The 24,271-nt window shown below is 51.9% G+C and overlaps 1 protein-coding gene across 1 annotated transcript in view; it reads left to right on the plus strand.

The window, feature by feature from the left end:
- Positions 1-22,811, plus strand: part of TECPR2 (tectonin beta-propeller repeat containing 2) — a 102,171-nt gene extending 79,360 nt beyond the window's left edge. The window contains exons 18-20 of the mRNA XM_069490105.1: positions 19,585-19,726; positions 20,248-20,397; positions 20,770-22,811. Of these exons, the coding sequence (XP_069346206.1) occupies positions 19,585-19,726; positions 20,248-20,397; positions 20,770-20,924 (447 nt within the window). The 3' untranslated portion in view covers positions 20,925-22,811. The remainder of the gene's footprint in view (positions 1-19,584; positions 19,727-20,247; positions 20,398-20,769) is intronic.
- Positions 22,812-24,271: the final 1,460 nt, after the last annotated feature.

Consider the following 24,271-nt stretch of genomic DNA (forward strand, 5'->3'; position numbering starts at 1 on the left):
CCAGTTATTGATAGTATTCTCTTGTAGTCCTTTTTATTTCCATAGGGTTGGTTGTAGTGTCCCCTCTTTCATTTCTAATTTTAATAATTTGAATGTTCTCTCTCTCTCTCTTTTTTTTTTTTTTTCCTGTAGAGACCAGATCTTGCTATGTTGCTCAGGCTGGTCTCAAAGTCCTGGCCTCAAGCAATCCTCCTGCCTCGACCTCCCAAAGCTCTCTTTTGACTTAACCAGTGTAACTAAATGTTTGTTAATTTTATTGATCTTTTCAAAACACCTCCTTTTGGTTTTGTTGATTTTCCTCTATTGTTTTCCTTTTCTCTGGTTCATTTCCGCTCTAATCTCTATTATTTCTTCCACACACTCTCCTGCACAGTGCTTTGCTCGATAGTGATGGGCCTCTGACAGCTCCAAGCAGTGTTTGTCACAATTACCATGTGCCTACAGAAGACCTGCAGTGATACTGGGCTGTAAAGTTTTAGGGTCCCCACGGGGAGCTGGGCCGGGCTGGGGTCAATAAGGGGACGCTGAGTGAAGAGCAAGGTTTGCAGGAGCGCTGTGGCGAAGAATGTTGTCGAGGGGCTGAGTGCACAGGCCTTGCCTCATCCTTCACCAGTGGGCCACAGGCCAGGATGCGGGAGAGTGGGGCTGGCAGCAAGTGGCCAGGGCTGGCGGTGCCTCTGCTGCTGCACCCTTACAACTACGGGACCACACGGGCACCTGGCAGCGGGATTACAGTGAGCACTGTGTGAAACCACAACTCCTGTCCCTATCTCCATATGGATTCTAGAATAACCTCTGGGAAGCAAAGCTAGAATGGAGGAAGAAAGCTTTACTTAGAGTGCTCTATTGACTGTGGTGATCAACAGCTTTGCCCAGAAAAATGGCTAAAATAGAACAAATTCACATGAAAGGACCTCAAAGCTGTGCTCTGAATAAAGTAGTGATTGCTCAATGGGCTGTTAAACATTAACTATTTCCGGTAGTTCTGCTGAATAGAGGCACATTTTCTCATTCAGTTAGCTTTTACCGTGCTACAGAAGAAATTCATTTTGCCATGGATTCTGTAGATACAAAATACTTTTCAAATTGGTTCCTGTGGGGGAAAAAAAGCTTTGCATGTGCACAGGCCTTTGCACTGTGCTTTTCCCAGCACTGCCCTTTCCTTAACCCTTCTTTTACCACGAGAAGTGGAAAAGTCAGGGAGAGTTCTCCCTGCCTTACTCAGAACAGTTGAGCAGCTTGTCCAGCATCAGGCTAGCATTGGACCAAGCCCAGGTGGGGACCCAAGCCTGCCAACTGCCAGGCACCGCCCCTCCGGGCTCCCCGTGGTCTGAGGAGGGCACGCTTCTCCCCAGGCTTTGGGGATTATATAGTTTGCTGAAATCAGAAGTGATGACAGGGCCAGACACAGTGGTTCACACCTATAATCCTGACACTCTGGGAGGCCAAGGCAGGAGGATTGCTTGAGGCCAGGAGTTCAAGACCAGCCTGAGCAAGAGCAAGACCTCGTCTCTATTTATTAAAAAAAAAAAAAAAAAAAAAAGTGATGACAGGCTCTGCTCTGGGACACTCACTTTGTGCCAGGCTAAATGCCTTAAGCACATCTTTCCCTCTAATCCTCACAATAACCCAGAAAGTGGCTATTCCTGTCCCCATCTGACAGATGAGAAAACCCCAGCTCAGAGGTTAAGAAAGTTGCCTGAGGCCTCACAGCTAGCAGGTCAGGGAGCTGGGATACAGACCCAGGTGTGTGACGTCCCAACTTGGCCCCTCTGTGGCTCTCGGGCCCAAGGCTTGAGTCAGGACAATAACTGCCAGAGCCACAGTGGAGCACTGTACTGTGGCGATGTGTCAGGGATTGGTGACCTTACACATGGGTATTTTAGGATGAAGTCTATGAAAATCTTTAAATTGCAGAGGGTCCAAAAAAAAGAGCAAGAGATGAGAATTCATTAATTTGGAAAGTCAGGAAGATTTAGTTGAATCCAGGTATTAGAAAGTAAATGGGATTTACATATTTTGATTACAATTGACATATTTCTACTTCATTTACTCTTCAACTTCAACTTCCTTGTCTGCATATAGGATGCATTTGTAATTGAAACAGAAATGGAAGCAGGGAATGAATGCTAAGGACACATGAAGTGAAGCAACAGAAATCTTCTAAAATTAGCAAAAGCTTCTCATTTATTTTTGTTTCTTGTGCTTTCCTCTGATAAAACCTCTTTTCTGTAGTAGTTTTGGGGTGACATTTTAACAATTTATTCAAAACAAATGACTGAGTCTTCAGACTTATTAACATTTGGAAGGATTTGTTGAAAATATTTATAGTTGTCTTTTGCATCTTAAGAGTTTGACGTTTGCTGTTTCAGCTAGAGAGTTTCTGTCCATCTTAGAGGCACCTCCGAAGCTAGCCCAGATGATGATGTGATGGTTCAGGTGCTGTGGGCCCGTTTACTTGAATAAAGGAGGTGAGAGCCCGGCTGCCCGCACCCCAGTCTGGCCTACTTCTTCTTCCAGGCCATCCTGCCTGGCGCCGCGGACACTCTGCAGAGCAGAGCCCACTCTGTCCTAACCCCTGTGCTCCTGCCTCATGTGGTGGGAGGGCCCAGCCTCCAGCCATCTCGTCCCACATGGACTGGCACCCTTGGTTCTCCATGGATCACTGACTCTGCCTGAATTATAGGCTTGGCCTGAAAAAGAAACTTGGAAAACCAAGACTAATATAATTGGCAAATAGCCAAACTAACATTTTAAAAATTATTTTAAATTCAGCTGCTTTAGGTATTTTTAGCTATATGAAGAAGAAAAAAGAAAACATTAAGAAGATGTGACCAGGCACAGTGGTTCATGCCTTGTAATCCAGCACTTTGGGAGGCCAAGGCAGGGGAATTGCTTGAGGACAGGAATTCAAGACCAGCCTAAGCAACATAGTTTCTACAAAATAAAAAATAAATTAGCCAGGTGTGGTGGCACATGCCTATAGTCCCAGCTACTCAGGAGGCTGAGATAGGAGCATCACTTGAGCCCAGGAGCTTGAAGTTGCAGTGAGCTATGATGATGCCACTGCACTCCAGCCTGGGTGACACAGCAAGACCCTGTCTCAAAAACAACAAAAAGGATGGTGAGAGTGCCGTACGACAGTCCTCATAGAGCTGCAGGCAGGGATGTAACGTGATGGGATTTTACACATCAAGATCTTTAGAAAAGTTCACACCTGAAAACAGGAAGCTTTTATTAGAGAAGTACTCGTGTTGGAGAAGACCCCACCACCACCTAAGCTAGGCCTTTCATTGAATCATCAAGACAGAAACCAGGTAAAGGAATTTGATTCTCTTTACTCCTGATCACAGACAGTGCTGAGCAGGGCTCGATGCTCCTCTTCCTCCGTCCACCCTTCTGGTGAACGTGGGATTACTTCAGATGTCTGTGTTCCCACCCAGCTGGGATCCCACTCGCACCCCAAGACGCAGATAGCCAGGGGGAGGGGCACCCACAGCCCAAAACCAAACTCTGTGGGTACAATTGAGCACCTGCTTCTAAGAGTTTTGGGGTGTTCTGACACCTCCTAGTCCCTCCTGAAATAAACATGGGCCGTGGGGATGCTTAAATCAGATCTTTCTTCCCTCATTTGGGACACCATGGGTTAAATCTGTCTCCATTTCCTGATGAAAAACACCAGCTAGCAAGTCAGCCTCATTTTTGGACACACATTTCTCAAAGGAATTTCCCCGACACAACATGTCCTCCTTGCAGCAGTGGGACTACGTGTCTTCTGGGACCAGGGGCACAGAGCTTCATGTGTCAGAGCAGTAGACAGAAGTGCCATTTGAGAGTCCCACTTTTTTCTTTGTCTTTTTTTATTAAATTTTAATTTTTTATATAGCAAAATGCTGTTTATTTTGAGCATCTAGGTGCAGATGGGTGGAGGCCAAAAAAGGCGTCCACCTAGAGTCCCACTTTTTAATAAGAGAAAGAAAAAAGTTACTAAGTACATGGTCAATGTCTAGGAAGTCTGCTCGTTCTGAAGGGTCTGTTACCAGGGGTTTACTGTAAAGGGGGTGGATTAAATTATGGCACTTTGATTCGGTGAAATACTCCACAACTCTTACGCATTACTTCACAGAGGAGCGTTTATTCCCATGGAGAGATGTTCACAGTATGTTAAGTAGAAGCCTCAGTTACATACACCATGTTGGATATGATTCTAGTTTGGTGTAAAGAATACTATATACATGCTGAAAAAGTCTGGTATATTTACAGCAAATGTTAAAGTAGTTATATTGGGTGGTGCTGTTATGGCTGTGTGTTTTTTTTTTTTTTTCTTTTAGTTGACCTCCATTTTCTTACTGTCTTATAATGAACTTATTGTGGAATAAGTAGTTCACAAGTCTGAATAACCTACTAAACTAAGAATCAGTCTTGGGAGATAATCAGAAATGTCCCCAAAGCTATTCAGCGTTGTATTATTTATAATAGTGAAATGTGATTCTGTCATAATCATGCAGCGAAATGCATGTGGTGAAGAGCAGACGTGGCACCCACCCTCGTGGTGAAGAGTCCACTTCGCAAATTATTACAATTACGGATATTATAAATAATTGAGAACGTACTCTGAAAGGCCATTTAAAATCATGTTTGGAGAATATTGATAAGGAGAGCTGTTCGAGTGGATTTAGTGGCTTTGGAGTGGGCCTTTGCCACTTAGCAAACCCTGTACCGCGCCCTCCCGTGCTTGGCCTCCTCGTGGGAAGAAGGGAGTGATCTCCCGGCTGCCGCCAGGATGAAGCGATGTGTGTGCAGCACCCAGAGCCCTGCCCGAGTCTCCGCATGCCCCCAGTGAGGGGTGTCTGTTGTCATTGTGCTCAGAGTACTCTGAAATGGTGTCTGTGGTGCGGTTTCAATTTTATAAAACAAAACGATAAAATCCTACTAAAAACCTAGAAGAAACTACAACAAAGATTATGATTTTTAGTCAAGGGATTATGAGATGTTATAAAACTTGTCTCTGTTTTCCATATTTTCCCATAATGGGCAGGAGATTTTTTTTTATAATCAGGGAGGAAAATATGTATATTTCACAAAGGACCTGTCTTGTGTGGGTCAGTGTGCAATCCCTCTGCTCCAGGGCACTTCTCTGACCTCCGCGGCCCATATAAATCTGAGCCCCCTATAGTCATCCTCCCCCTTCTTCCACCCCATACAAAGAATTTTAGAGCTAGAAGGAGACTTTGGGAAAGGCATAACCGAGCCACCTCATCTGCAGGCTGGAGAAAGCAAGGCCCTGGTCTCAGTGTGGTCAGTGGTCTTGCCAGGACTCCATAGCCACTCGTCCTTAAGGTCTACGGTGCAGAGGGCAGTGGTGCAAGAATAGCCCCATCCAGGGGACACTCAAAGACTGCCGTAGACACAAACACACACATAAACCATTGGCTCTTAAAGCAAAAATTCTGGCCCCTGTGTTTCTAGAACTGTGGCCAGAGCACTGCGGGAGCTGGCCAGGGGCGGGAAGTGCTGCCAGAGTCTTGAGGTGGTCAGGAGGCTCTCACAGAGGTGGTACTGGTGCAGGAACTCGAAAGGTGAGTAGGAGGGTGGCAGGCAGGCAGGACAGAGGACATTCCAAGCAGAGGGAGCAGGAGGCATGGACACTGACCAGAAGGCACCCTTGCCCCAGGGTGCACGAGGGGACTGTATCAGGAGGCCTGGGCTAAGGCATGACATTGCTATCTTGACACTGGTACGGGACCACTGAAGAGCTTGCAGCCAGGCCAGGTGGCCTTGTTAGACTGTGTTTGAGGAAGGAGCCTGTGACACAGTTCTCTGTGACTAGCCAGGAGGCCTTCTGTTGGGCAGCTCACATCTACCCAAAATGCTCCATATACTCAGGAACATCTTGCCTCAGTTAGGGAGCAAAATCAGCCCCGTACAAAATGCAGCTCTGGCCCTGCTGACCAGAGCTTAAAAGCAAGACTCTGAAGGATCAAACTGCTTCTAAGTAATAGCAGCTCAGAGCAAAGCATAAGAATATTTATAAATTACAGAAATATCCAGCACCAACAAGGTAAAATTCACATTGTCTGGCATCCAGTCAAAACTTACCAAGAAAAGCAGCAGAAAAATATGACCTACATTGAAGGGGGGAATAATCTAGCAATAGAAGCTGACCCGAAAATGACACAGATGGTAAAATTCAGACATGACATTAAAATAGTTGTTATTTTATGTGTTCAAGAAGCTAGGGGAAAGATCGAGCATGTTAAGTAGAAAAATGGAGGATATAAAAAACTCAGATTTCTAGGCATAAAAATGACAAAGTCTGAGCTGAAAAATACACTGGATGAGATTGATGGCAGAGTAGACATTGCAGAAGAAAAGGTGAGTGATCTTGAAGACACAGCCACGTGATACCCATCCATATGGAAGCGCAGAGAGAAGAAAGACGGTAAAGCATTCAGAGTATCAGCGAGCATGGACCACCTCGATTGGCCTCACATAAATGAAATAAATCAAAGTACTGAAGGAAAAGAGAAGAATGGCAGGAAAAAAATTTGAAGAAATACTGCTGAAAGTTGTCCAAACTTGTTGAAATAATTATGCTGAGTCAAGAAGCCAGATAAAGAAAGGATACATACTCTATCATTTATTTATATTAAATTTTAGAAAATGCCAACTCAGATCAGTGGTTGCTTGGGGGTGGGGGATGGGGGATTTCAAGGGGCGATGTGGCGATGGCCTCGTGAGCAGATGCACGTGTCAGAACTCATTGAATTGTGCACTTTAAGTGCCTGCAATTTAATGTATGTCAGTTATACCTCTGTAGAGCTGTTGTTAGTATTTATCAAGCTGTAAAAAAAATTTAAATGAACACAGTAGGGTTCCCTACATTGTGTTGGGCGTTGCAGAGGGAACAGAAGTGAGTGAAGCTATCTCTGGAGTTAAGACAAATAACCAGAAGAGGGGTGGGAGGTTATGGAAGCACCCGGAACAAACACAGGTGCCAAGGGTCCCGGCTCTGGTTTCTGTCAGACTCAGGGACCAGCAAGTAAGTAGATTTGGCCCAGTGTTTCTGAGTAGGAAAAGTGCAGCTCCCTGGTGCTTTGGACAGGACAGTCGTTGTTGGGGACCCTCCTGAGCACTGGGAGACATGAGCTTCTAAATAAACCCCAGTGGTGAACCTCTGGGAGCACAGGATGCAGGAAGGGTGTTGTGAGAAAGAGAAGATTCGGATGTCCTTTGGGTCACCTTTGGAGGATCTTGACTTCTGGCCTGAAGAGTATGGCCAATTACACAGGCAGCAGGTGTCATTGACGGCTCTTCGGCAGGGCTCAGCAGGACCCGGGTGAGAAAGGTTTGCAGCGTTGGCGATGCGCGTCTGTGAGATTTGTGGCCGGGGTGGAGTGGATGTGGGGAAGCTGACAGGAAATGTTTTGGTCAAGGGAAGCCGATCCATACTGGGATCCAGGCCTGGGTCTGTGATCTCATTAGTCCCCCTCGCTGACTGGACCAGTTACCTGCACATGTGCCTCTTAGCTGTTGGTCACCCTGGTCAGACCTCACCGAGCCAGCATTGCTTGTATCCTTGATGCCACAAGAGACTGACTTCCGGGCTGGTCTGGATGTAGGTGCCTTGGACAGAGCAGTGGAGAGGTGGCATGTGGCCCTCCCTGCGGTAGGGGAGCAGCCGCAGGCCGCACCCCTGCCAACCAGGACTGTTCCCATGGGTAGCGGAACTTGAACTGACAATTCCTTTTTTGCATATGAGACCCAGTGACCTTGGAATTGTTGCCTTAAACTGACTGACTCTTTATTTCCCTGTCAGTAAAGTCAAGGATCAGATCTACATTAGGACCATCTGAGGAACTTGTTGACAATAACAGTGTCCCGGCCTCAGCCCCTCCCCTGGAGATAAGAACTCAGCAGGTCTGGGGTGGGGCCCAGGCACCTTGGTTGGTTTTTATTTTTAATCAGTCATACATGAAAGTCTGTAGGTTGACATGTCAGCCGGCCCCCACCCAACTCCCCTCTCTAGAGAACTACTTTGAATTCTTTTAGCAACATATCTCTCCATAACTGCTTTAGGAGCTGTTTTTGATCCTCCTAGCCCTAGATATTTCGAGTTGACTCTTCCCTGGAAGAGAAGGACATAGAGCTTTTGCATCACCCCACCCACCACCACCACCACCACACGCCTGCCATCCCGTAGCTGCAGCATGCCCAGCCCGGCCGTGCTATCAGCAGGCGGCTCTGCAAAGCTGGGGCAGGAGATCAACCACGCTTGCATTTTTTTTATCTGTGTGACTCTATTTTCCCTGGACTTGATGACCATCTTTTTTGTTCATCTAGTTTTCTAGGTGCGGTTTTACATGTTCAACCCCAAACTCTGTCTCAGTCGTCTCTCCCCGTGTTTGGACACGCCAGGCGCCCTCGCCATTTCTTGCAAGGATCTCTCCTGGACCCTGTTGGGCAGTGCCAGCCTGGCCTGTGGCCCTCTCTGCCTGGGGCCCAGCAGTCATCCTGGGGTCAACCCCTCCTGTTGGAGCCTCTCTTTCATGGATGCCGGGTCTTCCTCTTTCTGTGTTTGTTTTGGTGGAGTTTATCCTCCAGTTGGCTCCTGAGGAAGCGTTTGTGGTGGGTGAACTTTTGGAGAGATTACATGTCTGAAAGTCTTTAATCTGTGTTCAGCCTTAACCTTGGCTGCCTATAGCAGTCTAGGTTGGAAATCATTTTCCTTTAGAAGTTTGGAGGTCCTCTTCCGTCTCCCGGCTTCCAGTATTGCTGTTGAGAAGCCTCAGACATTCTGACGCCTGATCCTGGGTATTTGACCTGTTTTTTCCTCTCGAGAAGTTTGTAAGATCTCTTTATTCCCCGTGTTCTAGGAACAGATGCATAGCGGTGTGCCTTGGTGAGGGCCTGTTCCCATCCTTTCTGCTGGGAGCTCACACCCTCTGTTCTGGGAGAGGTCCTGTCCCTCTGCTGGTGACCCCCTTCTGCCTCTGCCCCTCCTGTCTTCCGTCTGCTCCTGCTGGGATCCTTCCTTTCATGTCGTAGACTTCCTGAGCTGGCCTCTGCCTCTCCCTTTTCTCTCCTGTTTCTGTCTCTTTGTGCTTTTATCCTACTTTCTAGAAGACATTTTCAACTTTATTTCCCCCAGTCCTGCTATCAGATTATTTCCATGATCACATCTTTAATTTCTGAAAATTCTGGTTGTTGTTTTATGGTTGTAAAGTCTTCTCTTGTCTACCTGAGGATGTTTTTGAAGTTTCTTCTCCCTGCATGGTTTCCATGTCCCCCAAGTTGCCTGTTTTCTGTCAATCTCTTTTGCCTTCTCCACGGCAGAGGCTTTCTTTAGACGTTAGGGATCCCTGGTTATAAGGGTGAGGCACAAGAGGGCTGATTGGAAGCCTGAGAGCGTGCGTGGTCCTTGTGCTGTGCAGTCTCTGGACAGCGATCTGGCTGGGCTGTTAGGTGGAGCTGTGGAGCTGGCCCTCCAGCAGCTGTGCTGCCTGCAAATGAAGGGATAAGACCCCCCCAAGATGGTGTCTAATGGTGTCAGACAGAACCAGTTCCATTTTAAGAAAAATTAAATAGTTTTTGCTACTTCCTTTAATTTTTTCCCATGTTGCCTTTTTTTCCTTCTACCACCATTTGAACTTCTGCTGGTTTTGAGCTCTTTTCTCCTTCAAAACCTATTCCTAGGGAATACGATCCTTCTCTAGCATATTGGACTCTAAGCTTTTCTTTCATTCTGGAAGGCTCTGCTTCCTAGAGAAGGACCACGGGGTGCAGATGAGATGCCCTCACCTCTGCAGCTGTCCTTTAACAACTGTATGCAGCCTTCAACAACTGTATACCCAGTGACTAAAACAAAGTCCCAGGGAAGCCTGTGCCAGACTGACACACGTGTGTCCCGGTGACACTATGAGCAGCAGGGAGGTCTGCACAGGGCCCTTCCTGGTGCTTGACTGTGACCCTGGGGTAGCAGAGTCCAAAGATCATCTCGGGGACCTTTCCCTTCTGACCTTCACTCATCGGAAGGCCAGCCCAGAACAGGAGCAGTGGTGGAACAGGGCCTCAGGGCTATGGGATAAGCTATCAGAGAACACCTGGGGCGAGTACCCCTGGGATCCAGGTATTGTGGTCTCACAGCATGCGGGAGCCCTGTTGGTGACCACAGGCACAGCCATCCCGGACTGTATCAGTGACAGGGTCTACAGGGATGGACAGGAAGAATGGTCACAGGTGGCTTTGCCAGGCCTTGCTCTCCAAGGATAGAACGTGACAGCCAGCCAGGAAACCTACTTCTGAGTGTTTTTCTTTAGCACATCCCCCTACAATGAGCAGAGGCCGTTTCTTGCTGGATTCTCAAGTCATGCCTCAGACCAGATGCAGAGTCCTAGGCAAGAGCTGGAGCCAGTGCAGAAGGATCTAGCTTTGCAGTCGGCCAACTAGAGGAAGAAAGAAGCAGAGAAGCATCTCTCCTGCCCAGAACCCAGCGTCTGGAGCCCTTCTTGGGTAGGCCACCAGTTTTCAGACATTGTTAGCCATGGAACCCATTCTTCAAATAAAACCTGTACTTAAGCCACATGTGTGCAACATGTAACAACAAAGCTGCTCCCACGACACTATGCAGGATGCCTTCCGCAGGGGCCCTGAGGCAGCTCTGCAAAGCTGGGCTCTGCAGGTCGTCAGGCCAGTGAGGACCAAGGACTTGGCAGAGCAGGCCCCTGAGCAGCCCGGACCCACCTCCCGCCAGGGTCGGAGTCCAGGAGCCTCGTAGGTCGCCTGGCTCCCTGGCTCCCGAGAGGAGGGTAGCCACCCGGCTCTTCCCAGTGCGTCAGCCCTTGCCTGAAAATCTACTGTCACTTTCATCACAGGTCTGTTAACACTGGCATCTGGTTTTCAAGCTTATCTGAAATTAGAAGGAATAGACCAGAAGCACAAGAGGGTCTGCTACAGGGAAAAAAAGAACTAAAAAGACCACACAAAAGTCAGAAAGTACGACCACCACAGGGCCATGTGACAAAGGACCCAACAAACCCATAAACCTTAGTGGCCCCTGAGGGCTTCACTGACCCACAGCAGCACCTTGGAGCACAGTGGGGACCGTGAATCCTCAAGAGAAAACAAAGTTCAGGATGTGCCAAATTTTAAGTGGATTAAAGGTAAAAACAGAGTGTGGGAGGGGGCAGAGATAACTTTGGAGGGAAAAGTAAAGTCGATCGAGAAGGCATGACAGGTCACTTCGATGACCACGACTCACTTGGGTTAGGGCATTTCCAGACAGCGTCCTGCCCAGGGTGACTTGTGCTGCCGCTGTGAAGCCTCTTGATTAACCCACTTGGTGTTCCTGAAATGTTCCTGCCGAATTCTACCCAGGTTCACATGAGGTCCGTACGGAAATGATCTGTCTAGGCAAACATTTCATTTGGCTGTGGAATTTTCCATATGTTTTTTATTTCAACCTGGGTTTACTCACGTTCTGGCTGAGGGACATGCGTGAGTGACCGTGTGCGGTGCACACGTGTGCACGTGCTCACTGAAACTCCTTATGGTAAAGACGCAGCTATTACAAGTTTGAAGAACTCCGGTCTGCACCCCGCCACCCGCATTCTAGGCTCAGCTCTGGCCCTGGGCGCACCCCTTCACCTCACGCAGAGCATGAGAGAGTTGAACTCCCCTGGTCTCCCAGGTCTCCTTCAGGCCAAAATGGTCTCTGTGAGCCCTTGAAAAGAGTTTTTGTTAGTAAGAGGCATTGTTTTCTCTTGAGCCTGTTGTAAGTTCTACTCTCCTTCCTCTCCAAGTTACCGTTTTGGACTTACCCCGGCCTTGCCATTCTGTAGTTCTGTGGTCCCCCAACCCCCAGGCCGCAGACCAGTGCCCGTCTGTGGCCTGATAGGGACGGGGCCACAGAGCTCCACCCCCTTCACCCTGTCCATGGAAAAATTGTCAAAATTGTCTTCCAGGAAACTTAGGAACCGGGGGCCACACAGCAGGCGGTGAGTGGAGGCGAGCAAGGGAAGCTGCTTCCATGTTCACAGCCGCTCCCCATCACTCGCATCACTGCCTGAGCTGCACCTCCCCACCCCCGAACCCCGTCTGTGGAAAGATTGTCTCCATGAAGCTTAGGAGCCCTGGGGGGCTGCACAGCAGGCGGCGAGCTCAAGCAGAGCTTCATCAGTGTTTGCAGCTGCTCCCCATGGCTCACATCACCTCAGCATCCCCCCACCCCCGCCAGGAAACCAGTCCCTGGTGCCAAAGAGGTTGGGGACTGCTGCTGTAGTTTGCCGATTTCATTCACATTTGAGCAGTGACTCTGTGAAAACCCACGACACTTGGAGCTCCAAGGGTGGTGAAAATGAGAAGCAGGTCGATTCCCTGTGAGCCCAGCCCAGCGGCCTAGAGTGAGTGAGGTGTGGTAGGCAGCGACGCCTGGTGGGAGGAGCCTGGACAGGGACGCCTTGGGCTGGTAGGCGGGGCAGCCAGGTACCTGGTGTGGATGTCAATGACATTGGAAGCCCCAGATAGGGTGGTTCTCTGTGGGGAGACCAGGTGGGAGGCCCCTGGAGCAGTCCAGGCGGCCCGTGCTGAGGGGCTGGCTCCTGTGGGTTCTTCACTCACTGAGTGAATGAAGGACCTACTGTGCACCAGGCACCGTGTGCACACGGGGTGAGGCAGGCATAGTCCTGAGCTTGTGAAGCTTGCAGTCTGGTAAAAATGGAGAGAAATGGACCCTAGTGAAAATCGCAGGGTGAGTGGGGCTGGGACGACTTCTGGGCTGTGCACTTTTGCACTAGCGAAGGTGCCGGTGTGAGGCCTACAAGTGAGCTGCAGCAGGAACCTCGGCTGCAGTCTTCCCAGTGTCTGCACTACCCGACTCGATTCCCCAAGGAGCGTGTGGTCTGACCACAGTAATCCAGTGGCTGTAGTCGGACGGAATTTTTCTTGGGCGAATATACTAGATGAGGACATTGGAGTCATATTTAACAAGTACTGTCTACTGACTCAAAAACAAGTTTGCCTTGATCCCAGGAAACAACCTGTCGTATTTCTAGCTCACGTTATTTATCTAAATGACAAAGTATTTTCCCCATACCTGACTACTGAGATAAATCCCTTAACCTGAGAACAGTCCCGACAGGCCCCCAACTAGGTGGGTGCACACAGCACCAGGACCCTCCTCTGCAGTTTGGGAATAGTCTGTCATGTGAAGACTTCACCTAACTTGAACTTTATGTCATGTTGGGGTCTCAAAAGATTCTGTCTAGGCCAGGCATGGTGGCTCACGCCTGTAATCCTAGCACTCTGGGAGGCCAAGGCGGGCCGATCGTTTGAGCTCAGGAGTTCGAGACCAGCCTAAGCAAGAGCAAGACCCTGTCTCTACTAAAAAAAAAATAGAAAGAAGTTAGCTGGACAACTAAAAATCTATATAGAAAAAATTAGCCGGGCATGGTGGCGTATGCCTATAGTCCCAGCTACTCGGGAGGCTGAGGCAGGAGGATTGTTGGAGCCCAGGAGTTGGAGGTTGCAATGAGCTATGATGACCCCACTGCACCCTTTACTGTTTTTTGTTTGTTTTGGTTTTTTTTTTCTTTTATTCCCTGCTCCTCCATGGGTTGGACCCACTGCACTCTAGCTGGGGCAACAGAGTGACAAAAAAACCAAAAACACCTACCTGCCTACCGGCTCACTTCCATGTGCACACAACTCACATTCCCCTCCCTCTGTCCCTCCTCTTCTCTCTCTCTCTCAGCCCACCAAGACTTTACATAATTTTTTAGCATTTCCAAATTATTTTTAAATTTTTTTTGGAGACAGAGTCTTGCTCTGTCACCTAGGCTGGAGTGCAGTGGCATCATCTCATAGCTCACTGCAGCCTCCAAATCCTGGGCTCAAGTGATCCTCCTGCCTCAGCCTCCTGAGTAGCTGGGACTACAGGCTCATGCCAGGACGCCTGGCTAGTTTTTTGATTTTAGTAGAAATGGGGTCTCGCTCTTGCTCAGGCTGGTCTCGAACTCCTGAGCTCAAGTGATCCTCTCGCCTCAGCCTCCCAGAGTGCTAGAATTACAGGCATGAGCCACCGCACCCAGCCTATTTTTAAATCTTACATGCTCTATTTACTCCATTTTATAAATTGCATCTTTGATTTCTTTTTTCATTTTTATGAAGTTTTGAGTGTGAATAAGCCAGATTTCTTTTTGTAATTGAGATTTTTATTGAGATAATTATAGATTCATAGATATAGTCGCGAGAGATCCAGAGCACCCTTTGCCCAGTTTCCCACAATGGTAACTGCAAAACTAGTACTGTCACAACCACCCAGGCTTGTCTACTTATTTTTAAATTGTGACAAAATACACATAACATAAAATTTGCCACTAGTGACACTTAGTATTACACATTCACAATGTTGTACAGCCATCTTCACTGTCCACTTCCAGATTTTCATTGTCCCAAAAAGAAACCCTCTACTTCTCATTCTCCCCTCCCGGCCCCTGGCCACCGCTCATCTGCTTTCTCTCCCTGCGGATTTTCCTCTTCCGGACGTTTCATGTAGATGGAATCATACTGCATGTGGCCTGAGTGATGCCTGCTCTGTCTGAAAGCCCCTGGCTGTGTCTGGGTTTCGTCTGGTTAAATGAGGGTTTTTTGGCCCCCGCCTTTCTGGTCCAGACTGGAAGACAGGGAACTGCTCTTGCACACAGCCGATAACCAGAGGGCACCAGGCCCAGGAGGAAGGTTCTCGGTGCCTTCAGAGAAAGGCCCACAAATATACACTGACTGTTTTGGTGGCGGCACTTACATCGGTGCATCTGGAAAAATAAACAGTGGTCAGAACAAAAAAGCAAACCCAAAGGTGACAGTTACCCAAAAATATCTGAGTTTGTTAAATACAGCAGAGGTACGTTGAGGCTGCTAATGACTCATGTCATGGCGACAAGAACAGCACAGCATGGCCACCTGTTGACCACAAGCAGAACCTGTTGTTGCTTATTTTAAGTAAACACACGGGACAGAATTCCCTGCTCCCAGGTCCTGGGCTGTTTCCCACTGGGAACTCCTCTGAGACCTGTAGGAAACGCCTGTTCTCCGGAGGAAGATGAAGAAGCCATTTGCTTTGAGGTCCAGGGGTTTTCATTGTTTCTGACTTAATAGAAAACCGTCCCTCCCAGGGGTCCGGCCGGGCCTGGTCCCGAAGCCCTCACAGGCATCACCTAAGGATGATGATACCCAGGGAGGGCAGGGCTGCCAGGCGGGCTAGGACTGGCCTCTCTGTGACCCACCCACCCAGCCCAGAGGGCAGCCAGCAAGGCAGCCCCCAGTGTGCCAACTTTTCAAGCGTTTGTTTTGTCTCTTGAAGAAAACATCAGTTCGTTTCAGCTGAGGCACATCCCAGTCTTCACTTTCCCTGGTTCTTTTAGCAGCCAGAGTGCCATGCGCCCCACAGTGACTTGGTGCCTGCTCTGAAAGGGTCCCACTCACGCAGAGCGTCCCCCTGCCAGGGTCCAATGGGCCCCTCTTAGGACCTCCACCCCTCCCTGCCGTTTGCACCCACCCTCCCCGCAGCCCGTCCTCACAGCCCCCACAGGGGTCCTGTAACCACACGCACTAGTTCATGTCTCTCCTCTTTCCGAAGCCTTCTGCTGGCTTCCCACCTCACTCAGCATGGAATCACACTTCCTCCCTCAGCCTGCGGCCCACCCTCAGGCCCCGAGGCCCCTCTGGCCTCACCCCGCCTTGCTGCACCCCTGTGCCAGCCTCGGCCTGTGCATGTGCTGGGCCTGCCTGGCCAGTTCTTCCCTTGGTGTCAGCGGGACCACTCTCCCCTACTCAAGGTCAGGGTCAGGGTGTTCCTCCAGCCCTTCTCTCCCTGGTACACGATATGACATTGGTTTGTCTGGGCCAAGCGCCACCCTCCCAGCTCTGCGAGGGCAGGGACAGTGTTTAGTTTGCAGTTGAGGTTTCCCCGACACGTAGTACAGGGCCCACTGAAGGTGCTCAGTGCTTGTTGAACAGATGAGTTCATGGCTCCAAACAGGTGTCCAGGAGACAGCTGATGTGAGAGCTTGGGCTGCGTGAGCCCCAGCTGTGGGGAGGATGGCTGGGTGTTCCCTGGAACCCAGTCTGAGAAATGCTGGGTAAAGGCATGCCGCAGGATGATATCCTTGGTTAGACAGACGTGTCCATAGGAATGCCTTGCTTTTCCTCTTATCGTGAGCATTAATTGGAGTTCCTCTGTGCTTTTCTTCAGACCATTCCCACGCTCCTGTCCCTTGAGACTTGGCCTGGGCCCCTCCCTCTTCCTGAGGCCGTCCCCAGCCTGTCTGCAGCCAGACATCCCGAGGAGGGCCTGAGGGGGGTGCCTGTGTTCTTGCAGAGTGAAGCCTCTGTCTGTGGACAGGTCAGACCCGGACAGGCCGGGATCTGGTGTCAGGAGTGTAGCCGGGGGCCAGGGGCACGGGCAGGGTCTGGGCTGTGGCCCTTTGCTGCTTGACTGGGTGCTGGTTACACAGGTGCGTGAGAATTTGGAGACCCATCAGCCTGCACGCTTAGGATGTGTGTACCTTTTCAATGTATGTTTTCCTTAAAACGTTTTTCTTTTTATTGGACAAGAGCAAGTGAGGAGCTGGGGACTCGCGGATGCTTCAGAGGGAAGCAGGTGGCCGTGGCTCATCTCCAGGTGTTTCCTCAGCACCCTGAGCCCGCAAGCGAGCAGACGTGGCTTCCGCCTGCAGGGAGACCCCTGCGACACAGGTTCCCCCCCAGGACTGGGCAGGCCACTTGAGTGGGCTCATGAGGCGGGTAGGAGCTTGCCAGGTGAGCATGGCACGCAGGGCGTGTGTGCCAGCACGAATGACTGGCCGAGGAGGCGGGACCTTAGGTGACGATGAGCCCGGCTTGGAATTCCCACTGTATTCTATTCTAGAGGCTTCTAGCAGGAAGGGGTGGGGTCCAACGGGTCCTGGCTAAGGCTGAGGAGGGGTGGAGGCTCACGCAGGGGCAGAGGCTGGAGGGAGAGCCACGGGAGGCTGGGAAGTTTCATCTTTCAGAGACATTTCCGAAGTGATGTTAAGAGAAGAGAGAAGGGGCGCAGGAGCCTGGGCCTGGCCGTGGGGTGGCCGTCCTCCGCCTCCTCACTGCCTTCCCAGCTTGCATCTCGTGCTCTGCCCTGTGGTGACTCCACTGCCATCTTGCCTGTTCCCCCCCAATCAAGTCCACCTTCTCTGTCTTTCCAGTTCCTGCTGTCTGTAACACGCTACTCCAAAAGCTAGTGGCGTCAGACAACGGTTTGTTACTGCTCTACCTCATGACCCAGGGTCGGGACGGCGGGCAGAGTCCCTCTGTGCTTTTATTCGGCACAGACCCTGGGCATGCCTCTCCTCCTCCCGCTCCCTCCACGCAGCCTCGCTGAGTGGGGAGGGACAGTGGGAGCTCCTCACAGCCTCCCTGGGCTCTGAGAGGGACAGCAGGCCCTGCCACTGCATTGCTGTGCTCTGTTGGCCTAAGAAGTCACAGTTCAGACTCCAGAGAACAGGCTGTGGGCCTCGTCCTCAGTGGGGCCAAAAAATCCGCATCTATGATCTACCACAGTGGTCGTGTGAAAGCAGAGGATGCTCTTAGTGTTTACTTCCTTGAAGGTTTTCAATGTGTCTCGGTTCAGAGAGCCTGTGGGATCCAACTGTGTCTCGCAGGTGGACACCACAACCCGAGGACTCAGTGATTTGTTCTCTTTTCACATAAGAGGTGGCGCCTCTTGTTCAGCGTGGTGCCGAGCACATGGTCAATGCTCAGGGGGTGTGGGGGCACTGGGGCAGCCCCTCACAACACCACCATGCTGGGGGGCTGGCATCCCTGTCCTCTCTGCTTGGCCCCTGCTGTGTAGCGTAATCACAGGGCCCCTCCACCAGCCCTCCATCCTCCATAGAATGGGGGCCTGGCCTAGGGCAGCCCTTCCCGGGATCTGTGCCACTGAACCCCAAGTCCACGGAAAGGAAATGGATGTAGTATGTAGAAGTGGGGTTCCATGACCACCAAGTGTAAATTAAACAAAGCTAAGCAGGTATCTGCTGCTCGGAGGGGAACGCAGCAAATGAAAATGCACCAGCGCATCTGATTCTAGTACAGCCAGCACCACCCTCCCCCAGAGCCAGGACTTGGGGGCAGGCCAGGTGCTCTCTGGGTGGACTTCAGCTGGCCTGCCCACCCTCCTGGGCTGCTCTGCCGCCTGTGGCCCTGGTGGCTGCCCCGGCCTCCCCATCCTCCAGGTAGAGTGGATGTAGGTGCTGCTCACTTTGAACTCGATGGTGCTTCTAGGGGTTGGTGTTTGGACGTGACCCTGGAAGTGTGTCAGTTTGGCCCGCTGAGCCCAGCAGTGGCCTTGGGAGGACTGGACGTTCCTTAGAGGGCCGAGAGGCAGACACAGCAGATGCCAGCTTGGGGGTTCCCAGGGGCAATAATGGGTGGAGACGCGCCGCCCTCCTCGCTGCTCTGTCTCTGTTCATGCTCCATGTCCTGACTGATGGGACTGACTGGCCCTGGCACTGAGGAGCAGGGACTTGGTGCCCCCCGGGAGGGCGCTTCATGTTTGCTCATCTGGCCTCAGGTAGGAAGCCTCTGCCCAGGCGTCGCTGGGCGAGGAGTGCAGGCAGCCCAGCAGGGGCGGGGACCCCCTCAGCCCAAGGGCCCTGAGAGCGGCAGGTGTGTGACACCAGCATTATTCATGGCAGCCCCAAGAGGGAGCTGACTGGGGTCCACTGGGTGTCCCACCTGGGCCAGGCAAGGCTGACAGGAGGGCAGAGCCCCAGACCACAGAGGCATCAGGGACAACTGTGAGGTCCAGAAAAGCAGGCAGCATCAGGAAGTGGGGGACAGGCTGGCCCTTAGGGCTCAGGTCATTCACCATCACCGCCGGTGACCAGAGGCCCAGACCCTCCAGGCAGCTGTGCCCTCTCTGGCACGGAGGCCACCTCTGGTGAGGGCTGGACAGCCCTGAGACACTGGAGCTGGTCAGTAGACAGCAAACAGGACACTGAAGGGACTTACTCCCGTCCTGTGACAAACGGACAGGAGACCAGGAGACGCTGAGTGTGGACAGACTGCCCGAGGACCAGGCTAGGCCGGCCAGCACTGTGCCCACCCTCACCCTGCATTTCTTCATTCTCCTTTCATCTGGACACCTGGCCCTTGGACTGAATCTAAATTTTATAGCACAAATCCTTTTATATAATGGGGTGCAGCAGAGAAAGATGAAGCTTTTCTTGCCTCCTTTGGTGCTTAAAGAAAAACAATCTTGAAATCAAAAGGCCGCAGGTTCCCCGCCCCTGCTTGGCCTTTCCGTGTCTCTGGCTGGAGTTTGGGCTGGTTGTGCGGTGGGCCGCCCTCAGCCTGCTTTCTGCGGCATTCTGAGGACGATGCGACGAGCGCTTTCTTCCCTGTGCAACCGAGGACAGGGCCACGTCGACTTCCCCCTCCCGGCCCACGTCAGGCGTGTGCTGCCCACGGCTCACCTCGGTTCCCCGAACCTCCCGTTCTTCGTCGCATCACCCAGCCCCTCCTTCCCTGAGCAAAGTCCCTTCCTGCTTCCAGCCCGCTGGGGTCACCTTGGTCAGCGTCCATTCCAGCCCCAACGACCAGATGCTGTGGGCGCTCGACAGCCGGTACAACGTGCACGTTCGGGCTGGGATCACCGAGGAGATGCCTGTGGGGACCGACTGGGAGCACGTGCCAGGTAGGAACCCGCAGACAGACGTCCACCAGCAGTGGCCACCAGCCCCGGGTGCCACTGCGCTCTCTGTCCCTACTTCCCAGCCCTGCTGCTGCACAGCACCTGCTTCTCCCAGCAGCCACAGCTTCTGTGACTGGGGGTTTGGTTTCTACTGAGACAGATGACAAACATCTAATATCCAGACATTGGTGGGCTTAGCCCTGGTAGCTGACTTAGAAATGTCCGTGCACATTGAGAAATACCTGATTTTCAGCTGGTTGGGTGAACCCCAGCCATCCAACTTTGCGCTTTTGTGGGACAACGGTTTTCACACTGCCCAGACCTTTGGTCTTGGTGGCTTTGCTGGACCTGCCGACCAGGCATCCTTTCCCTCGCGCCTGCTCTAGGCCCAGCCCAGGGCAGGGCACTGTGTCATCACAGGGACATTCTGTGGATGGGTGCAGTGTCAGAGAGCACGGGTTCTTGGGAAGTGGTGGTCCGGCGTCCGCGGTGGGAGCTGAGGAGGGTGCCCCGTCTGCCCGCAGGGCTGCAGGCCTGCCAGCTGGCGCTGAGCACCAGAACCGTGTGGGCCCGCTGTCCAAACGGTGATCTCGCTCGACGGTATGGCATCACAGACAAAAACCCCGCTGGAGACTACTGGAAGAAAATTCCTGGAAACGTGTCGTGTTTCACAGGCAGGTGCCGGGGCTCGGTGGGCTAGAGGCTATGGTGTTCCCCGGGGGTCCTCAGGGCCTCTCGGAGAGGCTGTTCCCAAAGTGAGCACGGAGGCCAATGCCCTCCCTGCAGGAGCCCAGCCCAGGTTCCCCCATGAGGGAAGGGACCCGGTCACCAGGCTCTGCCGGAGTCTCCTGGGACAAGGACAGGGTACTGTGACACCTGATTTGAAGCTGAGGGAATGGAGCACAGACTGGGGGAGTGGCTTGTCCAGGGCCCCACAGTGAGACTGTGGCCAAGCGCAGACCCAGACTGAGCCTCCTGGCCCCATCTATGCCCTTCCCCCTGGACTACATGACTGACAGGTGTGTGGTTGGCTCTTGTCCCCGCAGTGACTGCGTCAGATGAGCTGTGGGCAGTGGGACCCCCCGGCTACCTCCTCCAGCGGCTGACAAAGACGTTCAGCCACTCGCACGTCGCCCAGAAGAGCAGCCAGGCCACCACCCCCCACCCCGAGGACCTGGAGGACGAATGGGAGGTCATCTGAAGGAGCCCCGGGGGCAGGAGGGAGCCAGGCTCCAGTAGTGGACCCTGTGAGTTTCTGAGTCACTCCCTGGTGGACATGCCACATTGGCCCTTGTCCAGACACCTCTGGCCAGGTTGGACACCAAGTACTTGCTTTCATCCATGTTTGTTTTGTCTCCTTCCAAAAGGCACAGCCTCCGCCAACGACTGGAGCTGTTGCTGCAGCAGCAGCACTTTGAACTCTCGCCAAGGTTGTCTGCGGGGGGTGGGGGACAGCGGCCGCTGCCCGGTTGCATGCACTGCCGTTACCGTGTGCCGCAGTCCTGTTCTCGCCAACAAACAACTCCGGGTTCCCTTGGCGGGAGATGACTCCGGAAGCCTCCGATGGGCAGGATGAACCAGAGCCAGGAGTGGGGGACACACCCGAGGGGTCGGTCCAGGGACTGTTTCCACGTTCGTAGCCCCAGGGTAAATGGAGTGAAAGTCAGCACCCTGCAGCCCGGGGTGCGCTCAGTGATGGCTCCGTCTCCGTCACGGGGTCCCCCCAGGATGCAGGTTCCAGGAAACAACCCACACCAGACACTGCAGATGGGACACCAGGGCCAGGTTTGGGAGGTGGGCACTGGCTGTGCCAGGATGGAGAACACGCACACACGCAGGCACACACATGCCACACATGCCAACCCTCGCCACCCACGCATAGGGCAGGCTGCTCACCTCCTGGAGAACACGCTTCAGCCAGAACAACAAAGGCCAGTGGATGCAAATGGAACGTGGAAGTGCGCGTCTGTGGGGAGACGGCACAGCAGGGTGCTGGGCAGACGTGGGGGACCTTAACCACGGTAGCTACCGTAGAAATGTCTTAGGAATGACATTTAACGCTGCTGGCAGATATCATAAAACCAGACACCTCCTCAGAGGATGAATCTACTAATTATTGCCTTTTTTGTTTGTTATATTACAAACCTGCATAAGATACCTCATTTGAAATCAAATCTTACAAATTTAGAAGAGAAATGTATTTTCTGAAAACAGTGGAGGGCCTTTAGCCCCTTCCCGTGGTTTATCCCAAGCCTGTACCGTCCTTGCCTGCAGCTTCAGAGGGGTGGGTGTGCCCAGCCTGTCCCTTGCAGGGTGGTCACGGGACCCGCCAGCCGGCTCCAGGGGGCAGCCTGGACCTTCGGCAGACGTTTGGGGTGACACTCCCAGCAGGGTGAAACCAAGGTCTGCTGTGGACGGTGGCGGTGGCCCATCGGCCTCAGTCCTTGGGGTCCCCGGCAGCACCCACTCTGCCCTCCGGCATCTGAGCTTCGGGACAAGGCCGCCCAAGCCCCTGCTCTTCCCTCCTGACGCAGCTTCCCGGCGGGGCTCCAGGCTGGCGGCTTTTCTTAGCCTGACCTGGCCCAGGCCCAGTTACTTGATGCCTGTGTTTTACTAAGCGAGAATGTCAGGGACCCCCCCCCACCCCGGCCACAGGTGGAGAGCAATAAAATATGTTCTCTGACAGGACCCAGCCAGCCATGAAGATGGAGGTTTTCCAAGTCTAAATGAGGACAAGATGCTGAAATCCCAGATCTTACTTCACACTTCACTTTTGTAGAGCTCTTTTTTAAAAGTTTGGTGACAGCAGAGGCTGCCCCAGGCTGGGCTGCTCTCTCCTGTGTCTGTCGTGCCTTGCCCGGCTCCTCACGAATGGCAACGCTCTCTTACACCCATGGGACCCCAGTGCAATTACACCCACAGCTAGTTGATACTCTCACACTACTTGTAGCTTCAGTGCTTTGTACAACCTTCTTTCTGGTTTTAATTTTTAGTTGTGCTTTGAAACAGTGCAATAAACTAGACTTTTGTCAAACCCGGTCAAGTCTGATGCTTGAGCCCTGAGAAGGTGCCCTCAGCAGACACAAGGGCTGTGCTGGGGAGAATCTGCCAAGAGAGCGCATCGGCACACCTGAGCGCCTCGCAGGTCACTGCCGAGATCGCACCAGTTTGCTCAGGTGGCTGTTACCGGGGAACGGCCACCGCAGAGCTGGCTACACCCCTCAGTAACCCCTGTGGGGGACACCTGAGCTGAGGCTGGGGCTGTCTCCTCACAGCTGTGCGCAGGCTTTGGAGGGGTCCAGGCTCCTGCTTCTGTGTCTCCAGCCAACAAACGTAAGAAGTGCCCTACTGGAAACTAGCACGCAAAAAAGACCATATCCAGAACAGCAGCAGGACGCACAGCACACCGGGAAATGACCTTAACAAGAAATGTCAGACTATGTCAAGAATGGTGAGGCTCGGCTGGGCGTAGTGGCTCACGGCTGTAATCCCAGCACTCTGGGAGGCCGAGGTGGGAGGATAACTGGAACTCAGGAGTTCGAGAACAGCCTGAGCAAGAACGAGACCCCGTCTCTACTAAAAATAGAAAAATTAGCCGGGCATAGTGGTGCATGCCTGTAGTCCCAGCTACTTGGGAGGCTGAGGCAGGAGGATCGCTCGAGCCCAGGAATTGGAGGTTGCAGTGAGCTGTGATGATGCCACTGCACTCTAGCCTGGGTGACAGAGCAAGACTTTGTCTCGGGAAAAAAAAAAAAAAAAATGGCGAAGCTTTACGGAAGACATAAAAGAAAACTTGAATAAAGGAAGATACGTTTCACATTCCTGGATGGAAGACTAAATATGTTGTACGAAGACATTCTTTTCCAAAGGAATTTGCAGGTTTAACTCAATTTTAGTCAGAATCCCCACTGGAATTTCTTTTGTTGTGAGGAGGCAGGGAGTAATTCACAAGATAACATTAGTGCCCAAGAATGGCCCTGGGCTGTGCCAGAGGCAGTCTTCTTCATGGCTGCACCTCCTGCTCACTGGAGCCCTGCCACGTAAATATTGTTAGCCTCAAAGAGACTCAGAGAGGTTAAGCAACTTGCTCAAAGTCACACAGGAAGCACTGGGATTGGAACCCAGTTCTGTGGAACCGAAACCTGTGCTGTTTGATGCCACCTCATTGTCCCCTGCCAGTCCAGGGAAAAGAAACAGGTGAGAATTGCTAAGAGTGATGGCCCCTAGGAGCCCCAGCAGGGCCAGTGTATCGAGTATGATGGGGGCCAAGACCATTGAAGGGCCGGGGGCACCAGGCAGCCCAGCAGGGTCCACAGGGAGTTACTGTAAAGAGGAGGCATCACACGCTTGGGAGGGAGAGAGATGATTTCACAACTGATGTGGGCCACAGCATAAAATGGATTAAGGAATCTCCAAGCTAGCGGGGGAACCGTACCTGATTTCTGGATGGCAAAGGTTTTCTAAACTCAACAGCGATGGGAAGAGCCACAGAGGAAAATAGGGTATAGATTTGACTTCTTCAAAATGTAAAAATACTGTAAATGGAAA

Source organism: Eulemur rufifrons, chromosome 2 (genome assembly GCF_041146395.1).
Source record: "Eulemur rufifrons isolate Redbay chromosome 2, OSU_ERuf_1, whole genome shotgun sequence".
Lineage (NCBI taxonomy): Eukaryota > Metazoa > Chordata > Mammalia > Primates > Lemuridae > Eulemur > Eulemur rufifrons.